We start from the raw sequence: 19494 nt of genomic DNA, 5'->3' as shown, positions 1-19494 counted from the left end.
GTACTGTTACAATTATTCCAAAGGGATTTCTGTCTTGTTTATTTGCATGGCTCCCTGCGGTGATTTTTCTTAATTGTCCATTTATTTTCTGATAAAGCTTGCAGCAGTAAAGTTGACCCAGTGTATGAAACTCTCCGGTTTGGAACATCGCTGGCGCAAAGATCCAAGAAGTCAGGCTTTGGATCAGACTCATCTCAACATCATGCTGTAAATAATTACTTTGGCTATTGCATTTGATTCGTTGTTAAACTGTGACTCGATAATTTGGCAGATGAAGCAACCCAACCTCACATTGGCTTTTATCTTCTTTGTTAATAGTAAATATGATACAATTACGGGAAATCCAATTTCCTGGACCCACTCCGACTGCGGAGAATGTATATTTAAAAAATGGCTGCTCCTGATTTTACATCCAATATAAATCTCCGGATAAAGTAGGTGAATCAAGGACCAGAGGATGTAGGTTTAAAGTGAAGGGCAAAAGATTTAATAGGAATCTGAGGGGTAACTTTTTCACACAAAGGGTGGTGGGCATGTGGAACTAGCTGCCAGAGGAGGTAGTTGAGGTAGGAACTATAGCCGGTGTGAGTGGGCAACTGTGACCTGTTGGTGACGGAGCGGGGGGGGGGGGGGGGGGGGATGGCTGTGATCTGCTAGCAGTCAGAGTGCAGTGAGGGTGGGTGGTGCAGGTAGATGAGGAAGCGGTGCAGGCTGGCGGTGGCATTGCCGTCGGTAGGCTTGCTCTGAAAGTGGCCGGGCTGGCGGTGAAGGTGGGTAGGCCTGGTTAACGAGTAGCCGGAGAGGGTGGTGAGGGCCGGCGGCAGTGACGATCCTGACTTCGGACTGTCGGAGATGCGGTGAAAACTGGTGTTGCATCACCCGGCAGTGATGGCACGATGGGATTCGGACATCGCAGTCGGGTGAAGCTTCTAGCCTGCGGGCAGTCGGGAGTACTGCTGAGTCGAGGAGAGTTGGCGGAGGGACCTGGTCCGGAGGCGGGCAAGCTTGTTTTCCTTGATGGGGGGGGGGGGTGAGCGAGGATGCATCGAGCGGAGGCGTGGGTCCGGCAGGGAATAAAGTAAAATGAGGGTCAGAGCAGCGGCAGAGTCAGGGCGAGGGCCCGCTGGTGCCAGCGTATGGCGTAGAGCGTGGAAGGCAGGGCACGGAAGGAGCACTGTGGTGAGGAGCAGTGGATTGAGTGTAGGTAACTGAAATCTTGGTTAGGTCCAGACTGCGAGGCCTGGCAACACCGCTGGAAGCCACAAGGCACAAGATGGCAATACAGGCAACTGTTGTGGAAACACGTGGCTGTGGTGGAGAGCAAGACCCAGTCAGAACATGGTCGCAGAGCAGGAGCAGCAGGAATCCCAGAGGGTAAGCAGTGAGAGAGGGTCTCACAAAACTCCCATCAGAGAGAGAAGAACATCTTCAAAGTAAGCATACCTTGAGGAGATTTCACAATGGAGTCGTCAAAATGTCGAAACAAGGCAGTGCAGATGCTGGTTTATAAAAGAAGACACAAAGTACTGGAGTAACACGGTGGGTTAGATATCGCCCCTGGAGAACATGGATATGTGCCATTTTAGGTCAGGACACTTCTTCAGTGATTGTAGGGAGAAGAAAGCTAGAGGAGAGGAGGGGCAGGACAAAGCATGGCAGGTAGAAGCCAAGGGGAGGGGAGGTTTGATAGGAAGATGATTGGACAAAGGCCAGAGATAAAACAAAACGTGTTAGACAATTGTGAAGCAAGAGTAGATGGAAGGGAAGGGGAGAACTAGATGGGGCACATGGGAGGGGCTGGAAGAACCTAGGTGCGGGAGGGCAGTGTGATTAGAGGTTACCTAAAATTGGAGAATTCAGTGTTCATACTGTGAATTGTAAGCCACCCAAACGGAATATGAGGTGTTGTTCCTCCAGCTTGGCTTGGTATGTGGCCTCACTCTGGCAATGAGGGAGGCCCAGGACAGAAATGCCAGTAAGGGAAGGGGATTTCCAATGTTTAGGAACCAGAAGATCCAGTAGCCCTTGTCAGAATGACCATGTGTGCTCCTCAAAACGGTCGCCAAGTCTATACCTGGTCCTGTTGATGTACAGGAGGTTGTATCAGGAACCGTGGACGCAGTAGATGAGGTTATGGGTGGTGTACACGTAGCTCTGTCCCACCTGGAATGACTGCGTGGGTTCCTGGATGGAGGCGAGGGTGGAGATATGTGGACCGGTGTTACATCTTCTGCAGTTGCAGGAGAAAGTACCTGAGAAGTGGGTGGTTTGGGTAGGATGAATGAAGTCGTGGATGGGACAGTCTCTTCAGAAGATAGAAAGGGGTGGAGATGAAAATATGGGGTGGGATCACATTGGAGGTGACAGGAATGTCATAGGATGATGTGTTGGATGCGGAGGCTGGTGGGGGGGGGGGGGGGGGGGGGGAAGGTGAGGACCAGGGGAACTCTGGAGGGGAAAGGGAGTGAAAGTAGAGCTACGGGACACAGCGGAGATGCAGGTGACGGAGCCATCAATGACAACAGGGGAAACCACATTTACTTAAGAAAGAGGCCATCTTGGATATCCTAGAATGAAAAGGCTGATCTTGGGAGCAGATGCGACAGAGACGGAGGAATTGAGAGTAGGGGATAGCGTCCTTGCTAGAGGCAAGGGTGGGAGGAAGTGTAGTCCAGATAACTGGGAGTCGGTAGGTTTGTAGTAAACTTCAATCGACAGTCTGTCCCCTGTGATGGAGACAGAGAGAGCAAGAAAGGGAAAAGAGGCGACAGAGATCAATTTGAAGACAGGGTGGAAGTGAGTGGAGAAGTTCATGGAATCAACCGGTTTTGCATGGGCACAGGAGGCAGCTCCATGCAGCCTTCGATGTAGCAGACAAATAGTTGGGGGATGGTGGCTGTGTACTCCTGAAACAAGGACTGTTCGACATAACCAACAAAAAGTCTGGCATAGTTGGGGCCCATGTGAGTGCCCATTGCTACACCTTTAATTTGAAGCAAGTGAGAGGAGTCAAAATAGGATTTGCTGAGGTGAGGACAAGTTCTGTCAGGCAGTGGTCACAATCAGTTTCTTCAGTAAGCATGGATTCCCCCATACTGTCATAGATTGATCCCTCACCTGCATCTCCTCTGTGTCCCGTGGGTCTGCTCTTGCTCCCCCTCCACAAGACGGAACAAGGATAGAGTTCCTCTTGTCCGAGCCTTTCACCGCACCAGCCTCAGTATCCAACACATCTTCCTCCATCTCCGGACTTCCAACGTATCCCACCACCAGTCATATCTTCCCGTTACACTCCTTTCCGATTTCCACGGAGACCATTCACTCCACAACTCCTTGGTTCACTCATCCTTTCCCTCCCAAACCACTGAAGTCTGAAGAAGGGTTCTGGAGCAGAACATATCTCCTGTTTCAGTCTGAAGAAGGGTTTTGGCCCGAAACGTCGCCTATTTCCTTCGCTCCATAGATGCTGCTGCACCCGCTGAGTTTCCCCAGCAATTTTGTGTACCATCACATATCCTTATTCGGCTGTAATGCTGTCTGACCTGCATATTCCAGCACTTTTTGTCTATATGAGGGAATTTTGTGATATACCTGTACCCTGAATCTGGGTTTACTTGGGGCTCAGCTAAGATAGGAACAGACTCAAGATAACACATCTCATAGATCAGTGGTGAGATTCTCGAACAAGCCGATTTATTGAAGACTTAACAGTACACACTGCGAAACACTCTGAGAGAACCCAAAGTGTTTCAAAGATTCACAGTACTCTCACATTTCTAACACTTTAACCCAGATTCCACATGGCCAGTGTGCAATCCGGGCCTCTCATTGAAATCAATTAAAAAGGAATGAATTAGGCAGAAAACAAACAAACTTAAAACACAGATACGGCAAAACAAAACTGCATCCTTGCACCTCTTCTTTGCTAGAACCTTTGTAAAAAAACAAAGAGTGAATAGTTAATTCTCCTATTGAAAGCTTCTAACAAATGTCCAAACAATGAAAGATGAATGGGGTGGAGAGGCCCCCTCACACAGTGTTTTAAAGGGACACTCACTTTTAAAACACAAGAGATACTACAAATATATTTCACAGAAAGGAGCAGAATCATTCAGTCACATCCTACCCATTTGGACTATAGGATTAATTCTACATTCTCCCAGATCTGATCTAACAAATAATTTAACAATCTTTGCACTCACTTACATCATGCTTTTTAAAATCTTTTCTCATGCAAATTAACTAGCAGGTTGGCACACCTCATGCAATGTGCTGAATCTCACAGATATTCACACACTTATAACATTCCTGGTTGCTCACATCTCCTGTTTTGCTTACTTTGGCCTATATTCCCAAATTAGCCTCAGCTCATCACCCAGGTCAATATCTCATTAAGATCATTTCCCACCAGGAGTGATATATCAATTACAATCTTTACATGAGGCCCCATTCCATATTGAAACAATTTCAGGAACATATTATCATTTCTATCACAGTTTACCTGCCCTGAATATTCAGTATAAGCCAGAAACGTTCTTTCTGCAGTCTTCTACCTTTTCCCTTGATCCCTGTTTACCAGGGTTACTCTGACCCAGTTTGGTGTGACTCTTCCGAGTCCATTTTGTTTTTTTACAATTTCCTCAAAAACATCAAAGTTCATTAGTTAACGCCTGTAGTGTGCCCCAGGACCTGTCTCAGGTATTTTGGCGCAACGCTGCCCAGACTTCGTTATCAAATTACTATCCTCGTTAGTAAGACTATGAACCTCTTTTGTTTTTCCTAACTTATCCCAAAATACCATTGTTCTTCTTTAAAACAGGCAGCTGATTTAAAATCATCTGTCTCTCTGAGGCTGTCAAAGGTACTTGCCGTGTAATTCGTCTCCCTATCGTACTGACTAGTGTCCAAATCAGAGCTACTGAGACTGCAGCTCATTTCTTTACATCTCTGTCCTGGGATGGGGACAGTCGACAATCCTCATCATACCCACCTCTATACATCCCACGATCTAAACTTCCCCAGTCAATGTCAGCCCTGTCCATCGGCGGGGATGGTAGGCGACACATCCACCACCAGTCCCCCGCATAGTATTGTATGTACTTCTTCCTGTGCATGGTCTACTGCTGTAATTTTTACTTTTTATTTTGGTTGGTTCTTTGGCTGCGAGTGTAATTATTTCCTTTTCCATATTTACTATTTTAATGTTCCTGCCACCAAACCTTTTGCTATGTGAGCCATGCTTCTGGATCGTATCCTTATTTTCTATAATAATTCATTATAGTTTGTACTATGGATCCCTTGGGTCCACATTTGATGTTAGCGCTTTTCTTAACTGTGGCCATCCTCAGTACATTGAGTGCCCTATCAATACTTTATATTATTTTAAACCACCATTAGGTTTCTCACCAACGCAAGATGCCCTTGTGTCTCACCTCACTGCAGCAGTACCTGTCTTCTTACGCATCTCATTGCAAAAGCACCTAACATCTTACACCACCATCTCTATACCTGTGACTACATGTCTCATCGCAAAAGTACCTAATGTCTTAAGTACCTGCCTCATTAGTACCTGATGTCTTACACATCTCATCGCAACAGTACCTAATATCCTACGCCACCGCGTTAGTATCTAACATCTTACATCTTCACCGATCGTGTCTAATAAAGTCACCACATTTAATTCTCCCTCCACTTTGTTCTTTTAGTACAACCGCTTACGGTTAGCTGACAACAATATGGGATTTCCTCTTCTCACTATGAGCAGTAAAATTAAACAGACTCACCCAATTAGGAGCCACATTGGTGACGGTCATCATGTATAGGATTTAAGAGAGAGTTAGATAGAGCTCTAGGGGAGAAAGCAGGCACGGGTTATTGATAGGGGACGATCAGCCATGATCACAATGAATGGCGGTGCTGGCTCGAATGGCCGAATGGCCTCCTCCTGCACCTATTTTCTATGTTTCTATGTTTATATAGCCTCCTGCCGATTATGTCAATTGTAGGAGGGAATTTTGTGTTATACCCTGAATCTGGCTTTACTTGGGGCCCAGCTCAGATAGGAATAGACACAAAATAAAACATCTCAAAGATCAGTTGTGAGCTTCTCGAACAAGTCGGTTTATTGAAGGCCTTAACAGTCCGCACTGAGAAAACACTCTGATAGAACCCAAAGTGTTAGAATCTCTGTTGACCATTTGTCCCATCATGCTTCCCCAGCATGTAAACTCTTAGGTTAAACTAGTTATCTTCCTTATAATTTTCAAATTTCAGATAATAGTGTCTGAAAAGGTATACTTGTTTGCACATGAGCCAAACAGCACCCATCTAAACCTTCCCACTGCTCCTCTGCCTCGTGGCTGGAAACACATTACCTCCGCTGTTCTCAAGGAATGTCTTTCACAGCTTGAAACATATAAAGGGAAAGGAATTAGGTCGAAGGTTTAAGACTCAAAGTTTAGGCTAAAAAGATTAAGCTGTGAAGTCATTAAAATACTAATCCTGAAAGTGCATTGCAATTGTTACCAGTCTGTCACCAAATCTGAAATAGACACAAAATGCTGAAGTGACTCAGCGGGACAGGCAGCATCTCTGGAGAGAAGGAATGCATAACGTTTCGGGTCGAGACCCTTCTTCAGTCTGATGTCAGGGGAGGGAGCGGTACAGAGATAAAATCTGATACCAAATCTGAAATATGGACCACTACTAATGCCTCCACAAACTCTACAGCTGCTTCTTTCAGACCCTTGGGGCAACCTTGGTCCTTCTGGTCTAGGTGACTTATCTACCTTGGGACCTTTCAACTTCCCAAGTGCCTTCTCCTCAGTAATAGCGACTGCACTCACTACTGCCCCTTGACTCTCTTGAATTTCTGGCATGTTGCTGGTGTCTTCCACAATGAAGATCGATGCCAAAAACATATTCAGTCCACACGCCATTTCTTTGTTCCCTATTACTACTCATACAGCATAATTTTCAAGCAGTTCAATATCCACTATTGCCTCTCTTTTATACTTTATATATCTGAAAATATTTGGTGTCCTCTTGTATATTGTTGACTAGCTTACCTTCATATTTCATCTTTTCTCTCATTGCTTTTATAGTTGTCTTCTGTTGGTTTTTAAAAGCATCTCAAGCTTTTAGCTTCCCACTAATATTTGCAATATTACATGCCTCTTTTTGCTGTTATGCTGTCTTTGACTTTCATTGTCAGCCATGGTCGCCTCATGGTCCCCTCAAAAGATCCTCTGTCTTCCCAATTATTCCAAGAAACTCCTGCCATTGCTACTCCACTGTCATTGTTGCAAGCAAGCTCCTCTAGTATCTTTGGTTGCAAAGTCCCTTTCTAGTCAACATTAGTCAGATCCTCCCTCATGCCTCTGTCGTCACCTTTTTTACTCAACAGTAATACCCGACACATCTGATTTCAGCTTCTCCTTTTCAAATTACAGATTAAATTCGATAATATTATAATAACTTTCTCCTAGGGGTACCTTCACCTTAAGCTCCCTTATCATATGTGGTTCATTGCACAACACAAAATCCAGAATTACCATTTTCTTAGTGGGCTCAACCATGAGCTACTCCAAAACGCCATGTCGTAAGTATGAAGATAGACACTCCATTGGGTGACACCATCGAGTGTGTCAGTCTCGCCAGCAGCTGTTTGTCCTTTCACCCTTTTTTGTTATTTTAGTATGTCAAAAAGTATGTTCTAAAGGTTTCTTAGTCTTTTTTATGTGGGGGGTGGGGTGCGTAGATGGACGGAGATGCATCTTTTCTCCGAGTCGCATCTGGATTGGCGAGGCCTTTCCTGCTGGAGACTGGCCAGAGCTTCAGCAACGGAGCAGCACTGAATTCCATCGCGGAGCAGGGTGATGCCTTACCGGGGATCGTCTGCTGAAGCTCTGGAGTGCCTGCTGCTTTAACATCGTGGAGCTGCGGTTTGAGGCGCTGACTTTAACATCGCGGAATCCTGGGATCTTTTGCCAACGGTCGCCAGTGTTGAATCTCCGCCCAGCTCGGCCTGTGGACTTCAGGAGCCATGGTCTCCGGTAGGAAGCGGCTGATTCGGAAACTCCAAGCCGCTGAATGTGTTCTTCCATTCCAAAGCCGGAGCTCTGATCATCCCGGCGAGAGGGCCTGAACATCGGGCCGCCATTGCGGCGACTGCGGAGGGCTCAAAGGCCCTGTCCACGGGTGAACAAAGAGGAAGATGTCTGAACTTTGTTGCCTTCCCTCACAGTGGGAAACGTTGATGGGGATGTTCATGTTAAACTCTATCGTGTATTGTGTCCTTTTTATTCGTATGGATGTACGGTGACTCAAATCTCACTGTACCAATTGGTGCATGTGACAATAAATGGAACTTGAACTTGAAAATGCTTGAGTAACTCAGCGGGTCAGGCAGCATCTCTGGAGAAAAGGAATAGGTGACGTTTTGGGTCGAGGCCCTTCTTCTGACTTATTCCCTTTTCTCTCAACCCGAAACGTCACCTATTCCTTTTCTCCAGAGATGCTGTTTGGTTCGCTGTTACTCTAGGTTACTCTATCTTCGGTTTAAACCAGCATCTGCAATTCTTTCCGGCACATGTCGTAAGTATTCTACAATTCATTCTCTTGCGATCCAGTACCAACCTGTTTTTACCTGTCTACCTATATAAAACCATGAGGATTGCAACATTGCCTTTCTTCATATGTTTTCTATCTCCTGATGCAATATGTACCCTACATCTTGGCTGTTATTCAGAAGCCTATATACACTGTAACTCCTATCGGGGTATTTTTACCCTTGCAGTTTCTTAACTCGAACCACAAGGATTCTTCTGGTCCAATGTAGCTCTTGCTAAGGATTCCAGTCTGAAAACACCCTTCTACCACCACCACCACCATCTGCATCCTTCCATGAAGCAAGTTCTCTATCCAGTCACCTAGCTCTTCCTGAATCCCATGCGATCTAACCTTCCAGTCTACCATGTGAAATGTTATCCAAGTCCTTGCTGAAGTCTACATAGATAATGTCTATGACCTTGCCCTCATTAACCTTTTTTGATTCTTCTTCAAAAAACTCAATCAAATTCATAGAACATGATATCCCAGACACAAAATCATACTGACCATCCCTAATCAGTTCCTATCTATCCAAATGCATATATATATATATATATATATATACTAGACCAAGGGCAGACCCGTTGGGTCTGCTCCCCCAACGCAGCCGTTTCCTACCCGTAGCCCCCACGGGAGACGTGGTCCTCCAACTCAAGCGGCTCAGGAATGAGCAGTGCGGCTGGTTTTAAATGGCGTCTTTGAGGCGAGATGCGGGCGCCAGCAGCCGTTATGGTCACCGGCCAGCAGGAGGCGACAAAATGAGTGAGGGGGGGGGGGGAGAAGGATTTAATGAAAAATGTGGACATAAACATAACAAAATCTAATGAGGAGTGGATAGTTGGAATGAAAAGTGAAATGTCTACCGAAATGGCTGCTTCTATGGGTGAGAAGCCAGTTTATTTTTGAAATATTGGGGGGTGGGGGGGAGAAGGATTTGATTACAAACGTGTACTTAAACACGACAACATGTAATGAGGAGCGGATACTTAGAAAGAAAAGTGAAATCTCTACCGAAATGGAAAAGATCTCGGCGATTGAGCGTCTGGATTCGGCGTGGCAATGAATCAAAGGCAGAAAGGCAGCCGGACGGCAGGCGGCAGCCGGACGGCAGGCGGCTGCCACAGAGTTTTAATATTATATAGATAGATAGATATATATATATATATCAATCATTCCTCAGAGTCCCCTCGAGTAACATCTACCATGTTAGGCTCACTGGTCTAAAGTTCCCAGTCTTTCCCTTGCAGCCCCACTAAAATAGAGGCTCAACATTATCTGCCCTCCAGTAATCCAGTGCCTCAACCAAAATCAGAAAGGACAGGAACCATGAATGGTCAAACAGACACACAAAGCCTTAGTAGAAAGATGCAGTTGATAATTTTAGTCAAATTATGGAAATATTAAAATATTACATTGTGAAAGGTCTGCGAATGATCCTGGCAGTGAAGTCTGAAGAAAAGAAAATTCCTATTGATTGAACGAGCGATCTGATCATTTTGGTCTCTCTTCCCGCAATGTTTTTGTTTGCCTGTAACCTCTTCATGCTTCTGGCCTCTGGTTGGCAGTGATCTCCACTGCTGTTATGAGATGCCAATAGTACAGTTTTATTTGTGTACGTGTTGCATGCAGGGCTCCAGCAATCCATAATGCCCATTCATTTCTTTATATCAAAATTCTCACACCCATGGCAAATTCAGCTAAATTGTTTTCAATTTGCAAGACATTGATGTGTGTTCTTCATTTCTTCTTAGGCTTCAGAGCTGGCAAAAGTTCCAGAGGAAAGTGCAAACACACCTGGACGAATGTTGGATTTGAGCAGGAAATCGTGGCATTATGGTAAGCATGAAACTTAAATTAATAGGCCTGTCGTACTTACGCAACTTTTCCGGCGACTGCCGGCACCCGTCATAGGTCGTTACAGGTTGTCGAAAATTTTCAACATGTTGGAAATCCAGCAGCGACCAGAACAAGGTACGACTCTTTGGGCGACTACTCACGACCATACAGGCTTCACCCCGCGACATGTTGCCAGGGTGTCGCAAGTATGGCCGTGAGTAGTCTCCTCAGTTGCCCAAAGAGTCGTAGCTTGTTCTGGTCGCCTCTGAATTTTCCAAATGTTGAAAATTTCGGCGACCTGCAATGACCTATGACTGGTGCCAGCAGTCGCCGAAAAAGTTGCATGAGTGGGACAGGCCCTTTACTTTTTTAACCATCTTTGCATTAAAGGCTCTGTGGGTCGTGAATGAGCAACTTACTGTTATAATGTTCTTATATTGACTCTTTTGCGGTAAGGTTTAAAAAGCATTTAATTCAGTGACTGTCATTGAACTATTCTGCAATGGTATGAAGGCACCGTCCTAGTTAAATGATCAGTTTTCACAATCTATCTATTATTTTACTCTGCTTTTTGGAAGTTGCCAATGATTTATTAATGGTAAATTGATCCTCATTTCTAATTAATGATATGTGAAATGCAGTGAAACTAGAACTCGTCAGTTTTCATTGTCAGCAATAGCATGTATTTTCTTTCTTCATAGTATTTAATTCTCTAGAAAATGGTCGTGACAATACCATCAGGGAAGAAAGCAAGCTTTCCTGCTCTCTGGTAAGAACATGACGATAATTTTAAACGCATGAAAAACCAATCAGCTTCAATCAAACAATTGTTCCATTTCCACTCCTCACTATTAGAATAAAAGGGTGTATGATGTTTCTATTATGTTTTTTTTTTTTTCCCCTTGAAATTAAGGCACACTGTTACAGAGATAGGTAACGTTCTACAGTGTGGAAACAGGCCCATTGGCCCAACTTGCCCACACCGACCACCATGTCCCATCTACACTAGTCCCACTTGTCTGCATTTGGCCCATATCCTTCAAAACCTGTCCGATATATGTACTTGTCTAATTGTTTCTTAAACATTGCAAGAGTCCCTGCCTCAACTACCTCATCTGGCAGCTCCTTCCATACACCCACCACCCTTTGTGCAAAAGCTGACCCCTCAGATTCCTAAGAAATCTTTTCCCCTTCCCCATAAACCTATGTCCTCTGGTCCTCGATTCATCTATTGTGGGCAAGAGACTGTGTGTCTACCCGATCTATTCCTCTCATGATTTTATACACCTCTACAAGATCACCCCTCATCCTCCTGCACTCCAAGGAATAGAGTCCCAGCCTACTCAACCTCTCCCTATAGCTCAGACCCACGAGTCCTGGCAACATCCTCATAAATCTTCTCTGTACCCTTTCCAACATCTTTCCTTTAAAATAGTGCCCAGAAATGAACACAAAACTCCAACTGTAGCCCCGCCAATGTCCTATACAACTGCAACATGACCTCCCAACCTCTACACTCAATATCCTGACTGGTGAAAGCCAATGGGCAGAAAGCCTTTTTGACCATCCTATCTATCTTTAACGCCACCTTCAAGAAACTATGTAGATGTACTCCTAGATCCCTCTGCTCTACAACACTCCCCAGAGCCTTACCATTCACTGTGTAGGTCCTGCCCACGTTAGACATCCCAAAATGCAACACCTCACATCTCTCTGTATTAAATTCCATCAACCATTCCTCAGCCGACCTAGCCAACCAATTAAGATCCTGCTGTAATTTTTCACAACCATCTTCACGATTTACAAAACCACCCACTTTTGTATCATCTGCAAATTTGCTAATCTTACCATGTAAGTTCTCATCCAAATCATTGATATAGATGACAAACAGTAATGGGCGCAGCACTGAACCCTGAGGCACACCACTAGTCACAGGCCTCCAGTCTGAGAAGCAACCTTCCACCATCACCCTCTGCTTCCTTCTATGAAGCCAATTTGCTATCCATTCATCTATCTCTCCTTAGATCCTATGCGATCTAACCTTCCAGAGCAGCCTTCCATGTGGAACCTTGTTGAATGCTTTGCTGAAGTCCATGTGTACAACATCTACAGCTCTGTTCTCATCAACTTTTTTTGGTCACATCTTCAAAAAACTCAATCAGACTCATGAGACATGACCATCCCACGTACAAAACCACGCTGACTATCTCTAATCCGTCATCCATCTATTTGCATGTATATCCTATCCCTGAGAATATTCCCTAGTAACTTTGCAACTACAGATGTTAAGCTAACTGGCCTATAGTTACCAGCATTTCCCCTGCAGCCCTTCTTGAATAGAGGCACAACATTTGCCACCCTCCAGTCTCCCGGCACCTCTCCTGAATTTAATGACGGCTCGTAAATTTCAAACAGGGCTTCCTCAATTTCCCCTCTAGTTTCCGACAGTGTCCTTGGAAACTGATCAGATCTGATCAGGCCCTGGAGATTTGTACATGATTTTACCTTCGGCACCTCTTTGACCGTAATACTGACTGCTCTCAAGACACTTTCATTGACTGCCCCAAGTTCCTCCATCCTACTGTCTTTCTCCTCGGTAAATACAGAGAAAAATACTCATTGACTACCTTGCCCACCTCCTGTGGCTCCACACAGAGGTGACAGATTTGATTCCAGAGGGGTCCCACTCTCTCTCTAGTTACCCTTTTACCCTTTATGTATTTATAAAATGGATACACTTGATCCCAGCTTCCAAACCTGTCTCATGCATCCTTCTTATTCTTGACTAATGCCTCAATTTCTCTTTGTCATCCAGGCTTCCTTACATTTGCCTGCCTTGCCCTTCACTCTAACAGGGACGTGCACATCCTGAGCTCTTGTCATCTGTGGAAGAGTCTCCGCGTCTCAAGGTTAACCTCATCAACAACGTCACACATCACAGAACCAGAGTGGAAGCAAGTTATCTTTGATACTGAATGACTGACTTTGAAGAAGACCATGTGTAAAGGGCTTGCAGCCTAATTTGATTAATACATGCTGCATTGCCTCCACTTTCTATGTGACTTGTGGCTCCCAATTGAAGTCAAAGATGCAGAACTCTTTGATTCCATTAACTTCACCACTTCCACCCTGCCTCCAAACTCACTTTGTCTATCTGACACCTCTCTCCCCTTTCCCAATCTCTTTGTCAACATCATAGGGGACAGACCATCGGCTGACGTCTAGCATAAATCCATTGATTCCGACAGTTATCTGGACTGTACCTCCTCCCATATTACGTATTTTAAAGAAACCATCTCCGACACGCAGATGCTCTGCATCGGCGAGACCAAGCGCAGGCTCGGCCATCGTTTCACTGAACACCTCCGCTCAGTCCATCTTAACCTACCTGATCTCCCAGTGGCTCAGCACTTCAACTCCCCCTCCCATTCCCAATCTGACCTTTCTGTCCTGGGCCTCCTCCATTGTCAGAGTGAGGCTCAGCGCAAATTGGAGGAACAGCACCTCATATTTCGCTTGGGTAGCTTACACCCCAGCGGTATGAACATTGACCTCTCTAACTGCAGATAGCCTTTGCATTCTCTCTCTATCCCCTTCCCTTTCCAAGTTCTCCCACTAGCCTTACTGTCTCTGCCTACATTCTATCTTTGTTCAGTCCCCTCCCCTGACACCGACCCGAAACATCACCCATTCCTTCTCTCCAGAGATGCTGCCTCACCCGCTGAGTTACTCCTGCATTTTGTGTCTACCTCTGTCTCCACCATATCTGTTCCCAAGATGAAGCTTTCCACTGAAGCTTTCAAAGGCATGTTCTCGTTCTCTAGTAAGCATTGATTCCCCCAACAATTGTAACGATGGTTGTAAACCAGGAGATCCCACGTTTGGGAGCACCAAATGCTGCAGATGTGGTTTGAAGAGGTGTGGAGTTTTCACCCCACCAGCCTCTGCATCCAACACATCATTCTCCTATATTCTGTCACCGTCAACGCAATATCACCACGTCCCATCTTCCCATCCCCACCTCTTTCTGCTTTCTGCAGAGACCATGCCCCCTGCAAATCACTTGCCCCTCTCACCCAAACTCTGCCCATCCCAGGTGCTTACCCCACCACCTCAGGATAGGTGACACTTGTCCCGACATCTCCTCCTCTAACTCCATCCACAGACCCCAAAAGGCCTTCCAGGTGAGACAGAGGTCAACGGTCTCTTCAAATTTCAGCTACTGCTTTCACTGTTCTCATTGTGGCTTCCCTAACATGGACAAGGCGACTGCCTTGCTGAACATGTAACCAAATCTCTTCTGCCAGCCTGTGATGCAAATCCCACCATTCCCTGCATATCCAGGTATTTGCCCAAAAACCATGTGACCATCCAAAAGCCACTTCAATGCTATTCTGTCTCCATAAACAGCCTGCCAGCTTTAATAATAATAATAATAATAAATTTTATATTTAATGGGCGCCTTTCATACAAAATCTCAAGGACACCTTACATAGTAATCGGAATAAAAACATATAATCGGAGTAAAACAAGTAATTAAAGACATCACAATGACACAAATTAAAAACAGAATTCAATCCAAAAACAGAAAATCAAAAACACAGTGTGAAGAGAGAGCAGCGGCAACCAATTCGTGCCAGCGTCCACTCTCCCTTCACGGCAGCCATCTTGGACACAGACCTACAGGACTACAGTTAGACAAAAAAAAAAAAAAAAAAAAAAAAAAAAAAAAAAAAAAAAATCCACTAACTCCATCCACAGACCCCAAAAGGCCTTCCAGGTGAGATAGAGATTAAGGCACCCCCCACTCGATATGTAAAAAAATTGCCCAGCATATCTCCTTTCTATTTTGTTCATCTCACCTTGAAGCTGTCGTATGTCCTCTAGTCTTTAGCATGTCCACCCTGGGGAAAAATACATTTCTGAACATATACCCTATATATGCCTCTCATAACTTACAGTATATATTTCTGTCATGTCTTCCCTCAGACCCTGACGCTCGACAGAAGACAATGCAAGCTTGGCGACCTCTCCCAGTGGCTAATACTATCTAATCTAGGCAGCATTCTGGTGAACTGCAGCCTCTCCGTGCCTCCATATCCTACCTGTAATGGGGCACACAATACTCTAAATGCGTTTAACCAAAGTCCTACAAACCTGCAACATGACTTCTTGACTTTCATGCTCAGTGCCCTGATTGATGAAGGCACACAAACCATACACCTTCTTTACCAAGTATTTAACAGGTATTGTGACTAATATAAGGGGACTAAGTCGAAGTGTCATAAAGCACAAAAACAAACCCTTTTGCCCACCATGTTTATGCTGACCATCAAATATCAATTTAGACCCGGCGTGGGGGGGACAGACAGCCGTGAGTCGCCCTTTATGTAGCGACTATTTATATACCTTGGGTATGCAAGTAAAGAACTTCACTGTGCCTTGTCACATGTGACAATAAAGTATTCCATCCATTGTGCCTGAAACTTCCTGCCCCACTGAATTCATCTCCAAATTCCTTGATTCTATCTTCTCCCCTTTGTCCAGTCACGTCATTCTCTCTTCCATACTTAAATACCTTCAGTTCCTAGGGTCTCACTGCCTCAATGTTATCACGGATCTCCAGTCCTTCTATATCTCCATTCCCCACCAGGAAGATCCCTGGGCCCTCCGGCTGTTCCATGAACGGAGATTCAAGCAGTGCCCCTTTTCATTAACATTCTCCTCCGCCTGGCAGAACTTGTCCTCAGCCTCAACAACATCTCTTTTGACTCCTCTCACTTTCTTCGTTAAAAATTTAAAGTGTTGCCATCGGCACTCGCATGGGGCCCGACGATATCTGCCTTTTTGTTAGTTACGTCGAACAGTCCTTCTTGGGGAGGGAAGCGCAAACAGAAATATGGTACACAGAGTACTCTACTTCTGTTCCATCATACACTGGCACCATCCCCCAACTCATTCTCCGCTACATCAACAACTGCATCAGGGCTGTACCTATCATGCACCTATGCAGAACTCATGGACTTTATCAACTCTAACATTACTAACGTTAAAGATTCAATTCAATAATTCAATGATACTTCCACCCTGCCCTTGAATTCACTTGGACTATCTCTGCCAAATCTCTCCCCTTCCTTGATCTCTCTATATCCATCACAGGGTTCAGTCTATTGGCTGATGTCTCGGTGGATTGTCACCTTGTCGTGGTGGAGAACCTGAGATCCTGGGAGCGATGCCGTCTGGAGCTATGCTCCTGGTAGGGCCACCCATGGCGGTAAGGTCGAGGGGGAGATCTCTGACAAAAAGCAATCCAACCAAGACCTCAACGGTGGAACAGGCGGAGGATGATGGCTGACCTTAGTCAAGCATCACAACGACTGGGAAGGCAGATGAAGGCTGCAGCAGAAAAGGGTCTCCGGTCGTCTTGGACTCCATGCCACTGGATCCTGACCCAGATCTGTCATGGACTGTGGGGTGGCTGTCTGCACCATTCTCCCCACGTTAAACAAAGTCATGCACAGGCGTCCTCAATATAAGGAATAACACTCTGAAGACACCCATGGTCAGCAGTGACCGAAGGGGGCCTAAGAACTCTAAGCCCACTGACTTCCACAGTTATCTGGACTACACCTGCTCCCACCCTGCCTCTTGGATAGACACCATTCCTACTCTCAATTTCTCCGTCTCCGCTGCATATGAGGCTGCGCAGTGGCACAGCTGGTTCCAGAGTGTCAAAGTGCCAGAGACCAGGGTTCAATCAGGCCCTCTATTTTTTCACTTACATTTACAATTTTCCTGTTTTCTAGCTGAAGAAGCCAGAACACAAAGACGCTTTGCAGAAGTGTAGTTACGTTGCCTTGTACAGGTACATTCCGCAGGAGAATGATGATCTGGAAATGCAGTAAGTATTGCCATTGGAAAGCAATTTTGCTGTTCAGATCTGTCCAGTAAAATGTTTGTCTTATGTTCAGCTGTAAGGAAAATAGTTAAAACTTACACATATGTCAATCCATTCAAGTCGTCTTTTTCATTCGTCGAACAAGAGAATTTATCCAACAGAATGTCTGTTGTATTTCAACCAGAATACACACTGCCTATCTATTCGCAATCTGACAGAGGTTGTTTTATTTTGTGCTACTGTAGGAAATAAGTTTAATTAGTCCAGAATTCACTGAAACCACATACAGTATATTGCTGTACGTTTTTAATTGCTCAAACATATTCCTTTAACGGATTTATTTATTTTAACTGCATCGGTTCATTCAAGAGAGCTGGAAATTACAGTTGAAGTTTGCAGCTGAGGAATAAGTAATGGTACAGACACAATGTTTGCCGCCTTTGAACCATGATTCTAACACCCAGTGACCTAGAGTTGTGGCATACAGCATGGGAAAAAAACCTTTGGTCCACCTTGTCCATCCCGACCCCAAGTTGTCTGTTTTTGGCTCATCTTCCTCTGAACCCTTCCTATCCGTGTATCTGTCTAAGATTCACAGTTCCCACAGCATCTTTATATTCTCACGACACATTGGTTACATCAGGATTCTTCATTTTTTAAATAATTCATTATCGATCTATGTCTCTGTTGCCTTTCATATTTTTCTTTCCCCAGAGTTATCTGTTATAACTTATGTTCCCTGCCATTTAGAAAGCCACCCTCCCATTTGGCTAACAAATGGGCACAATGAAAGTCACTACTCCCTGATCAGTGTTATTACCCTCAGCATAGTTTTCAATCCCCAATGTCTATTTTAAACTTAAACATGATAATCCAATTCATGGCCTCACTAACATCTTTAAGTACCCTATGTTGGCCATTTATCCCATCATGCTTCCCCAGTATACAAGCTCCCAGTTAAACACATTGCAAACTACATCTTCCTTATCATTTTCAAAATTTCCTACATCATCTGTTGGGGGATGATTTTTTTTGTCTAATTGTAATCCTGTAAGCCTGTGTCCAAGATGGCTGCCGTGAAGAGAGTGGACGCTGGCGCGCTTTGGCTGCCGCTGCTCTCTCTTCACATTGTGTTTTTGATTTTCTGTTTTTGGATTGAATTATGTTTTTAATTTGTGTCTCTGTGATGTCTTTATTATTTATTTTATTCCGATTATATGTTTTTATTCCGATTATCTATGTAAGGTGTCCTTGAGATGTCTGAAAGGCGCCCATTAAATAAAATGTATTATTATTATTATTATCATCTAACACTGATATTGAACTCAACAGTCTATAGTTCCCAGGCTTTTCCTTGCATCCCTTGTAATATAGAGGAACAACATTAGCTACCCTTGATTAGTAAGGGTATCAAATGTTACGGGGAGAAAGAATGTAGGAATGTTACAACATTTTGAGATTTAAAAAATCAAGCCTGTAATTTATCCCATCAGATAAAGCATAAAAAGAACTTTAATTTGATACCTAATTCACTTTCATATCTCAGTTTAAAAAAATGTTATGATCATTTTTATACTCTGAAATTAGCATCTTGTTCCCTATTGCTTTTCCATTGACTTAACACAAAAGCTGTGATCAAGGACAGTCAAAATACCATAACTTTCTTAAAAATTAAGAGAACTGAATGAAATGTTCAGTTATTATAGATTGAAGCATTCTGAAACAAATATGAAACATCTTACTTGGATGACCTGAAATTAAAGCATATAATTAGTTAGTTACCTAATTGTAGCTGATTACAAAATTAACCGTTGTGACGGAAATAATAATAAACGCCTTGAAAATTCAAAAATGTAATATTCTCAAGATCAGAACTTTAATATTATTGTATTATATGCTGTAAGTCCGTAACAAACAGGTAAAGGAATTACAATTTCTAGCAATAGACCAAGTCTTTATGGAGAAGATCAGTTGCTAGCTGGTACATTGGCATATCATAATCAATAGCATCCTCAGATTGTATCCAATAAGCAACTCTGTACACCTTGTTTTTCCTCAACTTTTTAATTTTGGCATTGTAAACTACAGGGTTTTGCTCTTCAAACCATGCATGACATGCATTTCTGCCCACTACTTTCCCATTAAGAATA

At 44.2% G+C, this 19494-nt stretch overlaps 1 protein-coding gene across 1 annotated transcript in view; it reads left to right on the top strand.

The window, feature by feature from the left end:
* stac (SH3 and cysteine rich domain) overlaps window positions 1–19494 on the top strand; it is a 106469-nt gene that overhangs the window by 45576 nt on the left and 41399 nt on the right. The window contains exons 5-8 of the mRNA XM_033020401.1: window positions 98–207; window positions 10362–10446; window positions 11148–11215; window positions 17253–17347. Coding sequence (XP_032876292.1) covers window positions 98–207; window positions 10362–10446; window positions 11148–11215; window positions 17253–17347 — 358 coding nt within the window. The remainder of the gene's footprint in view (window positions 1–97; window positions 208–10361; window positions 10447–11147; window positions 11216–17252; window positions 17348–19494) is intronic.

This window comes from Amblyraja radiata, chromosome 4 (genome assembly GCF_010909765.2).
Source record: "Amblyraja radiata isolate CabotCenter1 chromosome 4, sAmbRad1.1.pri, whole genome shotgun sequence".
In the NCBI taxonomy this organism is placed as follows: domain Eukaryota; kingdom Metazoa; phylum Chordata; class Chondrichthyes; order Rajiformes; family Rajidae; genus Amblyraja; species Amblyraja radiata.
This window is presented reverse-complemented; position numbering and strand designations above follow the sequence as displayed.